At 36.3% G+C, this 12,999-nt stretch overlaps 1 protein-coding gene across 3 annotated transcripts in view; it reads right to left on the reverse strand.

Annotated features, from left to right (window-relative positions):
* Positions 1–1,111: 1,111 nt before the first annotated feature.
* The window catches only part of Ano3 (anoctamin 3), a 284,964-nt gene continuing 273,076 nt past the window's right edge, over positions 1,112–12,999 (reverse strand). For 2 of the 3 annotated variants that reach the window (XM_021184432.2, XM_021184438.2), the window contains 6 exons: positions 12,637–12,770; positions 11,322–11,474; positions 10,748–10,895; positions 7,737–7,817; positions 7,481–7,586; positions 1,112–4,236 (listed from right to left, as the gene is read on the reverse strand). In XM_021184432.2, the coding sequence (XP_021040091.1) occupies positions 4,054–4,236; positions 7,481–7,586; positions 7,737–7,817; positions 10,748–10,895; positions 11,322–11,474; positions 12,637–12,770 (805 nt within the window). In that variant the 3' untranslated portion in view covers positions 1,112–4,053. The remainder of the gene's footprint in view (positions 4,237–7,480; positions 7,587–7,736; positions 7,818–10,747; positions 10,896–11,321; positions 11,475–12,636; positions 12,771–12,999) is intronic. The other variant, XM_029474347.1, reaches the window with a different exon arrangement.

Genomic DNA, 12,999 nt, shown 5'->3' on the forward strand with positions numbered 1-12,999 from the left:
TTTCTTCTCTCTGTTTCTTGTGACTGGATGAAATGTAATCAGTGTCTTGCTTTTGGCGTGCTATTATGCCTTCCTCACCATTAATTATTTATCCTGGTGGAACCATAGACTAAAATAAAGCCTTTCTTTCTTAAAACACTATTTTTTAATATTATGTATATGTATTTTTACACATTTATTTTTGTACATCACATGTGTGCCTGGTTCCAGAGCCTGGGTGAAAATATACTGGATCTCCTGGAAATGTAGTTACAGATGGTTATAAGCCACTAAATGGATGCTGGGAGCCAAAGTGGGGTCCTCTGAAAGAGCATCAGGTACAACATGCTTGTCTGCTGATCTATTTCTTCACAAACCCCTGTTTGTTTTTGCTTAAAAGAATTACTTGCTCTATGAGGTTTTGATAGTGGGAGAGTAATAGTATGTGTAAAGAAACAAAGTGCTTGGGTGTGCCTTAGATGACCTAATCAAATTTATTTTCTCATCTGCTTCTAGAACAGACATTATTAGTATTAATGTGATATTGCACCTGCACCTTAATATGAAATTTTTTATTTCATTCTTTTATGTGGTATATGAGTATTTATGTGTATTAGTGTGGATTTCTGTGTTTATGTGTGTGCATGTGTTGTATGTTTGTGTGCATGTGCATGCATGTGTGTATGTGTAGACTAGAAGTCAATGTCAAGTATTTTCTATTGATTTCTACCTTATCCTTTAAGACAGAGATTCTCACTAAGTCTGGAGCTCACAAATTGGCCACACTGGCTAGCGCTTGGGATCCTACAGTCCCTGCCTCCCTAGAGTTGGTGGTCACAGACATATTCTACCATACTAGGCTTTTTTTGGTCAGTGTTACTACTCTGTCCAGACTTAGGTTGTCATGCTTACATAGCAAACACTTTACCCACTGAGCCATCTTCCCAGTTCTGTGAAAGACCTTAAGATAGGATACTATCCATCAAGAGACAGTCTGAATGTGATAAGTTTCTCTAATATAATAAAACTATTATTTGAAGCTAAAGAATGTACAATCTTTACAGCCCATACCCATTCAACAGACCCCAGTTTAATATTTAAAAAACAAGCAGAATGAAATGTCATGTGCAAATTATAGTAAAAATGATAATTTATTGAATGAAAAAAGTTTCTATTCATTCCATTGTATAGTAGATTGTGCCAAGAATCATTTAGCATTCAAGTTGAACCTCATCATGCAACCAGGCAGCAGTGGCTCACCTAAAAGTGCATACACAGACTCAGATGATTGAGAACTATTACAGTTAAGACTCAGAATGGCTTACACAACTTGTCAAGGCAGACTGCATGCATGTATCCATTAGTTGTTAGCATAAAAAGACAACAAGAATATGAAAATATATGAGCAGCATTCACATCATACAGAATTCCTGAGAATAGTGTGTGCTATAAATCTTCAAGAAAGAATTTATATTCATATGAAAAACACGTATAAAACATTTCTCTCAACTTAAGTAGTGTGATCTAATAAAGCTAACATACTGGGAGGGGCTGTCTGTGTTTTGTTATCAGTGATGAGGAAACAAAGTTTGATTGTCCTGCACTGTTTAAGAAACAAATACACCAGATAAATTTTTTTTTTTGGTTCTGTTTTCTCCTGTCCATCTCAAAAATATCAGTGAAGATATTTCTAAATTAATATACTACAACATTTATTAAAATATCTTTCTCTGTTCATATCAATCAATATTATTTAAACCCCATTGCTGTATAGAAAACCCTAGAAAAAGAATTCTCAAGGAAAAGGCGATTATTGTATATCCTACTGTAAGACACATGTCCGTCTTGCATCCCTAATTTGGAAAAGATGTAAATGTTAAGTAAACAAAATATGCTCAGGTATGTGGATACATTAATTAATGAAGAAAATGGAGCACAAATGCTCCCAAACAGAGGAGCTGAAAATCCTATTTGATAATTGATGAAATCAGCCATTATATCTGTAGTAGAAGAGCCCCAGGAACAAGGATTTGTGTTGGAATTCACTTCATACTTCATTTAATTTTAATTTATTTTATATCTTTGTTCATTTTGTGGTGCTGATAGTTGAGTTTATATGTTCCACATGCATGCTACACACACTACCACCAAGCTACATCCCCAGATCATGTAGAAGACGTTAGAGTCCTAGGCTGTCTGCCTGGCTCAGAACCATAGGGGAAATAAAGACGTGAATACCCTTGGCAGAGACTATAAAGCAACCATAATGAAGTAAACAGAGCTTTCTAAGTGTTAGAACGGGGTTAGTGTACTTCCAGTAAGTGAAAAGGGTTTCCTTGATTGAGAATCACTAATATGTGTGCAAAGTAGTTTTATTTTTTGTGTGTGACTAATCTAATATTTCACATTGTATAAATATTTTTGCTTTACTTATTTGAACAAAATCAAACTGAACAAATAATAGAAATCATAACAATCATGTGTTTATGTGTTCTCTCAGTGTGTTTATGTGTTTGATCTCTGTGCATGTTTATGTGTTCTCTGTATGATTGTGTTCTCTCTGTGTTTATGTGTTTTCTGTATGTGTGTGTGTGTGTGTTTATGTGCTCTGCATGTGTGTGTTATATGCTTATGTGTTCTCTCTGTGTGTTATCTGTGTAATTTCACCCAGAATGCACAGAGAGAAAAGCTTGGATATCTCTGTTTTGCAAGAGATGTGTGCTGATTTCTACAACATACCCTGCTCCTTCACTCCCGGTCTTTCTTTGTATTTCGCCCCCTTAATTAATGCTTCCTTTGGGATTCTCTTAGTTGAATATCCCTTCATTTGTGCTCCATCAATGTGGGGTAAAGTTGACATTCAAATAAGAATTCTACAATAATTAATGATCTTTACAATTAAATTGACTTTGTTTCTAGAGAGTTTTGAAACCAAATAAAGTCAACCCATCAAAAAACAGAAATCTCCCTTCCATGATGAAAAAATGAAATAAAAAAAGATGTTTTATGTAAATAATACACTGCACGCATGCATTATTCTCGTTAGCTCATAGTTGAGAATGCACGTTATAGAAAAAGCATAAGTATTGCAGAACATTTGGCTTCAGATTTCCTGAATGAACAGATTACAGTAGCATCCTGTGTAACTGGTCTTACAGTTCCATAGGCTGGAACTACGATTACACAGTGTAAAGTGCAAACATGTAAGGAACAGTGGCATATTTACAAAGTTTCAACATAGCAATCTGTGAGATTTGTAATCATTCAGAGAGGGTCACATAGAATAGAATAGAAGATAGACTTTTGCAAAAAATATGAATTAGTCATGTTCCAATGATACAATAATAGCCATTCAAATACTCGAAGTGAAGCTATTGGCATTTGTTAACAAAAATGGGCAGTGCACTTGGCTCTGGGTGATAAAGGAGACTTGAACACAGCCAATATAATAGAATTATTCCAGTGGTGCTCTTTTGGGGAACTTGGATTTTTGGTTTAACTACTATAGTGATATTCAGCTCTTCAAGTGCATAGTCGACATAGAGCAGCATAAATGGCATGTGCATACACTCATTATATCAATGAGACAAAGACAATTCCACAAACCTGTAAGCTACAGGGACATGGGGTTCGGACATTAGAGCCAACAACTGATTTAACTCACTTCTTGTGAATATCTGAGCTTATGTGTAAATCCTAGAATCCAATTAGTATTTCCAGTTTATGAACATTTATGTTGAAACTTGTCCCTGGAAATTTCACCACTGTGTCTCCTATTTGTTCTGCAGCTATTGGAACAGAATGGCCTCAAAACACAGAACTCCCCTGAAGGCTTGCTCTGAGAATCAGAGCCTGGCTCCCTGCCATTCAGTTGCAGCCCTTTGGAGGTCACAAGTCTTTTATTTCCTTAGAAGTCTGAACATTCTAACTCCCATAGGCTGCTATGATGTATTCCCAAGTAGCATTTTACAATATAGTTCACTAAGTATGCCTTTCTCTTGGATCCCATCTGCCTTCCAAGTGTCTCATTCCTGCACACTAATGGTACCTCCCCTTTGGAGTAACAGGTACTGCCTAAGGCCATTCATGGTGAATAGGCTGACCACTTTTTCTTCTCTGTTGTTGTAAATGTTCCAGTTCAGCCTCATACATCATTTCTTGGACCAAGTATTTCTCTCGCCGTATGCGCTCACGGAGGCCCTTTGGTATATCAGGAATCAGGTATGCAATGAATGACTTGATGCCAAAAACAAGATGCTGTAAAGGTAAAGATAAAAGTATGTTTTCAAAGGTTCCAGAACACTCACTGTAAAATAGAAAAGTCATGAACAATGATGCATTTGTCTCAAAATCAAGCATTGGAATGTTGTGTGTAGCATTTAGAATATTGTTTCCAAGACTTCTATTGAAAACACAAATGTCATTGACAGTCACCTTAATTAGTTAGACACCAAAAAGTTTGTTTCCTCCTTTTAATGCTGTATAATGACACCACTGCATAAAACATCCTTAAATTCCTGTTTAAAGTTTTTACATGCTATGTAATATTACTATAGTACACATTAATAGATACAAATATTAAAGAAGATTCTAAGAAAAATGTGTATTCAATAGACCAAAATACATTCAACATAAACTTGTGAGCCAGGGATTAGACTCAGACTCAACAAAGTATTTTTCAGAAATTTTATTATATAAGTCCATTATCATCATTACTACTATCAAGCCCTTAATTTGAGTTACATAATTTTGTTATAATGTGTAATAGTTATGTTTTGAGAATAAACTGGCAGTATTGGGGGTTTGTTGGTTTTGTTAGTTTGCTTTGAGAAATAATTTTGCTATTATTTTCTGCCCTGGCCTAGAACTACTTTTGTAGATCAACTGAAAGAAATCTACCTGTCTCCATCTCCTGTTTGCTGGGACTAAGGTGTGCACCACCACACCCAGCCTTAGTGTTGGATTTGAGCAAGTAAAAATGGAACTCAAAAGACATGATGCTTGAAAGTAATGGTCCAGTATTTGAATGAGACCAATTAAATCTTCATTCTACAGACACTCAGGAACTGTGCCCTCTTCTCAAATTATCCACATTCTGTGCCTCTGATAGTGAAGATAATGCTCCATCTTAAATGAATTAAGGTAACACACACTTAAGAGCTTAAAAGAGTACTTGGCACAGCGAGAGCTCCGCTCAAATGGCCCTTCTTACTGTTATTAGTACCCTATGAGAATGGTAGGTCTTTCTATTTCTCAGAAAGGAAAGAGAACAATGTGATATTTGTGGGGTTAGTATGACCTCTTGGAAAGCACCTTTATGTAACAGGCTGTTAGGGGACAATAAACTCTTTATGAGAAAAGGAAGAATTAATTGTTCTTTTAGCTGGACTTGCTTATGTGTCTCAAGAAATTGCATTGCATTATATATATTTGTAAAGCACTTTATACTTTCCAACACAAAATCAGGACTTTTTGTCTGAGCGTTTAAACATACAATGCTTCTAAAAATTCAATGATGTGTTTCAAAATGATAGGAATACAAATAATATTGCTATGAGTTAGTAAAGAATAATATAATAAATATTTAGCTATATTTAGCGATTATAATTCATATGAATAGTAGGTGTGTTCTAAACATGGGTAGAGCTCATTGATACTTCTTTCTAGAAGTAAACAAATAAAGCAAGTAAAAGATGAAAAAAAACTTTAAGGCACAAAATGAAGTTATTTGGAAAATATGACATCTAAAGTAATATTAATAATAATATATGTATATACACACTTAAGAATCAATAAGAAGAGTTTCACATAGGTTGCTTAGGAGTTATGGCATCAATAATGGGAATGAAGAAAGAGGAAAAAAAGAGGATCGCACATGGGCCCTTGAGTGATATTCCAAACTGATGGATTAATGTTGTTCATTTGACTTCTGAGAAATACAGAAAAAAATATATTTTAATACTAAATAATGAGAAACATTTAATTGAATTATTAAATTGAAAATATGAGTTAAACCATTTTACTACCTGCAATGAAGTAAAAAGTCTTATTCAGTAAGGTATATTTTCATTGATTCAAAAAGTCATTAAATCAGAAAATTTCAGTCCTCAATAAGAACTTTAGAGGCAAACATTTCATTTTCAGATAAATAAAAATTATAAATTTATGCTTGGACATCACTTGGAATATGTAATTGTCTTTGAAGTGTTTTTTTCCCTCAGATTTATCAGGTAGAATGTTTGTTTAGCTGTTACAATGCCCGAGGTTCTATCCCAGATTCATATAACACAGGTGTGGTGCTGTGTGCCTGTAACTCCAGGGCTTCGGAGGACAGACAGAATGTCTAGGAGTTTGAGACTGACCTTGTCTAAATAGCAAGTGTGAAAACATGTTAGTATATATGAGAAGATTAAAAAATATCAAATAAACAAAACAAATTATAAATAAAACTTTTTGTTTGTTTGTTTAAAAAGATTTAAGATAAAGGAAGTACTATCCCTTTGACTAGAAAAAATAATCAAGATTTCATTGACTCAATGGTAACCCAGAGAAATTGTTCAATATATCCCAGTGCTAAATTCCTCACTATATCACGACTTATAAAACAAGTAGTAACATCGTAGGTAGTTCCCTTAAGAATGCCTCACAGCATTACAATGTGATACTATCATGTTTGTGATAAATCAAACTTTAATAATTCTTAATAAAAGTTTTAGGCAAAATTAATGGGAACATCCAATATGTCTTAAACAAATATCCATGTGATTGACTGTATTTTGAGTTAATTATTCAGAAATACTACATGTTCTATCTTCATGGGTAGATTTGAAGTCATTTATCAGCTTTTGAAAACCACCTCTTTTTTTTTTAACTTCTTTTTAATTAGGTATTTATTTCATTTACATTTCCAATGCTATCCCAAAAGTCCTCCACCCACTCCCCCACCCACCCACTCCCAATTCTTGGCCCTGGTGTTCCCCTGTACTGAGGCAGATAAAGTTTGTACAACCAATGGGCCTCTCTTTCCACTGATGGCCGACTAGGCCATCTTCTGCTACATATGCAGCTAGAGACACGAGCTCTGGGGGGTACTGGGTAGTTCATATTGTTGTTCCACCTATAGGGTTGCAGATCCCTTTAGCTCCTCGGTTACTTTCTCTAGCTCCTCCATTGGGGGCCCTGTGATCCATCCAATAGCTGACTGTGAACATCCACTTCTGTGTTTGCCAGGCCCCGGCATCGTCTCACAAGAGACTTTATTTTTAAGCATGGGCTTGAGGAATATAAACCTAGGAGCCTCAACATTTTGTGAGATCGTATCTTTCTCCCCAGTTTTCTTGCATAAATAGCCACTAACTTGTGGTTACAGTATTCAGCTCTTACTCATTAGTTTTTATGTTCTTTAAAATTATTTTTCCATATTCGACCCCTTTCTTGGGCCTACCAAAGTCCTTTTTTAGAAGCCAGTAAAGAACTGACATCAACTTCTCCTGGGACTAACCTCAAACACAATAATGAAGGCCAATCGAGCAGCCAGGATGTGCCAGTACTGTAAGGTGAACTCATAGGGTTTGGAACTCCAAGGTGGGCCTCTATAGTCCCGGTACCTGCAATCCACCAAAACAGACAGCATGAAGGGAGCAGGGCATTCTTGATTTACCCAGCCCCCAGAATGTCAAATGCTTTTATACGTGTCGAAAAGAGGGGATGAGGTGGCCAAAGCAAGCAGGAAAGATAAATACATTATAGGTAAGTACCTGCAGTAACCAGATTTTCCCATACCAAGTTCACTCAGGTCAAAGAAGGACAAGCTATTGTTGACATAGCCCTTTAGGCAACTACGAGAAAATAACAGGATTGCATGAGTCATAAATTAATACATTTCTGAAATACCTTCTTCTTTACAAGAGACAGAATTTAAATAATACCATTGTTCCTCCTGTTCTAACTACTCAGGACTCTTATTTCAATCTTCCCCCACTTCTTGTCCTGTCATTTCTTCTCAGTACTATCCCCATTGATTCTTAGTTTATTTAAAACAAAATAAAACAAAGACCTTTGTGGTTTCTGTACATAAGGCATCCTGTTAGTTGTGCATTTAAACTCAGTAAGTCTTTTATAAACACACATGCATGCAACACAATTGGCTGATTGTAATACCTATTTATCACCTATTCACTGATTTAATATGTTTATTGTGCACCTACACTTTGTTATAAAAGTTCTCAGTGCTTGATACTCAACAGTGAGCAAAACCGGTATTTATATATAGTGAAGTTGCTGTTGTCCATAAAGAAAGATTATTATTAAACATGTGTGGTGGCACATGCCATCAATCCCAGCACTGATGAGGCAGTCAGATCTGTGAGTTCCAGGTCAATCTGGTCTACAAAGAGAGTTCCAGGACAGTCAAGGCTGCCAAAGAAGCCCTGTCTCAAAAACAAACAAAATAAAAACACAAAAGCAAGGAAGGAAGGAAGGAGGGAAGATAGCAGTGATGTTTGCAGGAATGTGAATGCAATTGGAAATAATCATACTGAGTAACTGAATCTGTCCCAGAAAGACAATTGTGACATGCTTTCTCTCAAGTGTATTTTTTAGATTTTAGAGAGATACATAAAATTATCTATGCAACTATGATATAAAAGTAGAAGTCAAACCATTTAGACATACAGTGGGGATTATTGAGAGAGGAGCAGCAGATGAGTGAGACTATGCGGGGAATACACTCAAAGGATGCTTGCAGACCACATGTTGAGAAACACTCCTAGAAAAAAAAAATGGTTTCTAAAACCTGGTGGCAAGTACATGCCTACCACATTCTTAAGTTTTCAGTGCTAATCACAATCCAACAATAATTCACCGTTTTCCTTGTTGATTCTGATTTTTGTATCACCAAAGTGTTTTCTTCTCAATACTTTTCTCTCCTACTAGCTTGTCTCTTCATGATTTGCTCTGAAATTTTCTAACCTGAATAGAATTTCCATTTAATTGCTAAATATACTTACAATATTATTAAGGAATTGAGTGTCTCTCTTTATATATGATGTCTAAGTCACAAAAGACCTGTATTGTTTTGCCTGAAATTGCCCTAATCCCTTGGTCTCTGAATAAAGAGCTCTTAGGAATGTTGGGTTCTGAAAAGGTAAGCTCAGTTAGTAGGATTTTCATCCACCACTAGGTGGCAATAGAATCACTAGTAAGTAGCTCATCTAAGAAAGACACCAGACACTATTTCTACACATTTCATACTTGACTGTAACCCAAAGGCTGAGAGCTGACTGACCTATACTTTTCAAATGTTTAAATATGCTTCTAGCCCACTCTGCATTAACAAAACGGCATCATTTTGGTTTTTCACTATTGGTATTGAAACAACCTTATATTTACATCTTGTTTATTCTCAGACACCATTTCATAATCACACAGCCTGCGAACCCTTACTGTCATGAATTAATCATGTCATACAGATGATGTATATAACAAATGACAAAGTTAGTACTCAAATTTTAGGCGTCTAACTGTGAATTCCTTTAAAGCTCTTAAGGATATTAAGTTCTGTTTAAGAAATCAGTAGTAAGATGTTTTTCACTCTTAAAAAGAAGAGATACTTGTCACCAAGTGTTTTTCCCTTGTCCTCAGTAAACACCAGTTTGCCAGTATTTAATTAAGGGTCAAAGCAAAGCTCCTCCCCTTGAGGCTCATGACCTCTGTCAATGCCTACTGCTTTTCCTGATAATCCCCCCCTCTTTTGCCTTATATTACAGATTTTACATCTAAGGCTGCACCTGCAAAGCTTTTAAGGGGGGCCTCAGTACTCTATAGTTAATTCTCACATGCATTGTTCCCCAATACCTATCCAAATGAAAAGTCTGAAATGACAAATATTGCCTAGAGTGATTGTCTGAATCCAGTTATTTCAGCTCCTGGGAGACAACAGGTAAAGTGTAGAGATAACTATTGTAATCAGAATGTATGGACTGAGGTAACTGTAATGATATCAGCTGGTCAGAGACTATACATGCTGCTTAGCATCCTAGAATGGGCAAAACAACCATCTTCCTGACTGGAAAGAATTAATTGAATTAAAATGCCAATAGCAAAACCAACCAAAAGCAAAGCAAAGCAAAGCAAAGCAAAGCAAAGCAAAGCAAAGCAAAGCAAAGCAAAGCAAAGCAAAGCAAAGCAAAGCTAAGCAACAACCAAACAAACAAACAAAGGAAACACTGGAGAAGTTGAGAAGCTATCCTGCTTTGAAATGTGTATTTCAACTTTAGATGAAAACACACACTAGCCACATAAAACGAGGCAATTCTACATCAGTCATCAGTCAGACCGCTAGCACTCTATGCTTTAAAAAATATTGCTAGGACTGAAGATTACAGACTTTTCAGGCTCCATTTCTCACTTTTTACTCTCTTTATTTCCTTTCTTATCAGTTTCACCTTCTATCTGCATAGCAACCACACCTTGTCCCCTTGCTTGAAGAGTTTACATTTTATTCAGGATCTAGAGCTGGGTCTTTCTAGAAGCATTAGAAGTTTTTTAGCATTTTGACACATTTCCCAAGTAAAAACCGACTCTAAATGAGTTGCTGTAGAAAGCACTTTCTGTTCTTAGCCCCAATGGCTTTCATCTAATAAACACACTATAAATACAATGATCAGAAACATTACTTTTTAATGGTCACAGAACAAACCTCCCTGTTGTCCATTAACTGCAACGATAAAATAGACCAGAAAAAAAAGGAGTCAAATTTCCATCTTACTTTTCATTCTGCTTCACATGATTTGCACAAGGGCCATATTTGTATTCATAGACAAAACGTGGGATGTAATCAGATGTAATAGCAATTACAAATGCATTGGTGATCACAGCCAATATGCCAATTCCCTCAAGAATTCCAAGCCAGATACCTGGTAGGAGAAAAAAAAAGATTAAAGTGAGTGAATAAAAAGTGTGCAAGATGAAAGCTCTCTGGTTAATTTTACTTTGCAAAAATAATTCTATGTATTTTGAGCCATATTTCTATATACCGTTTACTTATTTTTCCCTTAAAGGTTATATTGCATTGTGTGTGCATGTGTGCGTGTGCGTGTGCGTGTGCGTGTGCGTGTGCGTGTGTGTGTGTGTGTGTGCTCATGCACTTGCACATCAAGCAGACGAAAGAATCAGATTGCCTAGTGAGTCACCCAGTGTTCATGATGAAGACTGAGCTCTGGTCCTTGGGAATAGTCGCAATTGATCTTAACTGGTGGGCTGTCTCTCCAGCCCCTTGTTATCTTTTTACTAATAAGAGATGTTGCAAATACTATTTTTCAAAAAGGAAAATTGAGACTTACCTATGTCAGTGGCTCGGGCTGGCAGAGGCCTCCTCCACTGGGTCACAAATTTATATGCATCCAATCTGATTTCTATGATATTGTTTAACAAAGCCAAAAGAGGGGCCAGGGGAAAAGCAGCAACAAAGATGGTAGTGAATCCAAATTGCAAAACTGTAAACCAAGAGCAGTAGGAAGTTATGGATGTACTCAGTAATATCCACTGAGTGCCTCACTGCACCAACTAGGAGCACTGGATCAATTAATTACCTTAAATTATTGCAGTAGTTCTACCTAGTAAATATTCTTGGTTTTATAGTTGAAGAAACTTTAGTTTCTAGGTCATAGGTAAACTTGTTGAAAGATTAGATGGATAGAAAATGTTCAAAAGCTGTCCTTCATCTAAGAAATGGTCATATTTAATGAATACTCTCCAACCCCATGCCCCTTTATAATACGAGAAGGAAGGGGAATGAGACAAACAGAAAGGGAGGAAGAGAAGGAGGAAGAAACTGGGTAGGAGGAGTATCAAAAAGATAGGCAGAGGAGCATTTCCATAAGCAAATTGCTTGGCTCTGGCCAGGTACCAAAAGACCTCCAGCTCACTACCCCATCTTCTCTTTTTATAGATGAGGATACTGACGGACTGAGTGTAATGAAGTCCACAACTGGACTGGGAATCCATATTTTCTTAGTATAAATTAATGACATTATGGCAGAAACTAGGACTCAGACTGGGCTTGAGAAGGTGGAGGTGATGAATTTGGGAGGAATTTGGGGAGCAGGAGGGGTGAATATGACCATACAATGTATGTTATATACATTGTGTATAACAAAATAGATAAATAAATGCATAAATAAATAAATAAATACATAGAAACATTATTTTAAAATAACCAAACTTTATTTGAGAAGGATTTTATTTTTCTTCATAACAAGATCTAGTTTTTAAAATTTTTATCTAATATGTGCTCAAGATCCTGTTGTGGTGGTACATGCCTGTAATCTTAGCTTTGTGGATACCACAACAGGCAGATTGTGAGTTAAAGACCAGCTTGAGTTGTTTATTCATCATGTTCAACATCAGTATTCAATATACAGTAAGACCTTATTTCAAAAAGAAGCTACTAGAGGCTTCATTGTGGCAACAAGTTCATTTTGTCTAAATGTCATAGCTTTTTTAAATATAACATAGGTGAAAGCTCATTGTGTCCCAGACCCTTGACAGTATTAGGACAAATATTCACTTGTGGTTTAGAATGTGAACCTAGCTCATGTGAACTAGGAAAAGCAATACCATGAAGGCCAAATGGTCCTGCAGAAAGTCTCTCCTTACCCATTTCTAAGTACTCATCCATCAGCCCATGAATGTTCATAGGCTGAAGATTCCAGTCATTTTCCCATTGTGGTATGGAAGCGTCTTGAATTCCCCTTTTGATTTTGTGTCGTGACCACCAGTTTTGGATTAACCTGCATCAGAGAGCAGACCAAGTACATGTGTCCTATTACTGAATTATCTGAGGAAAAATGTATATTTTTATTAAGAAATAACAATCCACCCCATAAGCAGCTTCTAAACGCTGACACCATTGCATACACTAGCAAGATTTTGCTGAAAGGACCCANATATAGCTGTCTCTTGTGAGACTATGCCGGGGCCTGGCAAACACAGAGGTGGATGCTCACAGTCAGCTATTGG

Source organism: Mus caroli, chromosome 2 (genome assembly GCF_900094665.2).
Source record: "Mus caroli chromosome 2, CAROLI_EIJ_v1.1, whole genome shotgun sequence".
NCBI lineage: Eukaryota > Metazoa > Chordata > Mammalia > Rodentia > Muridae > Mus > Mus caroli.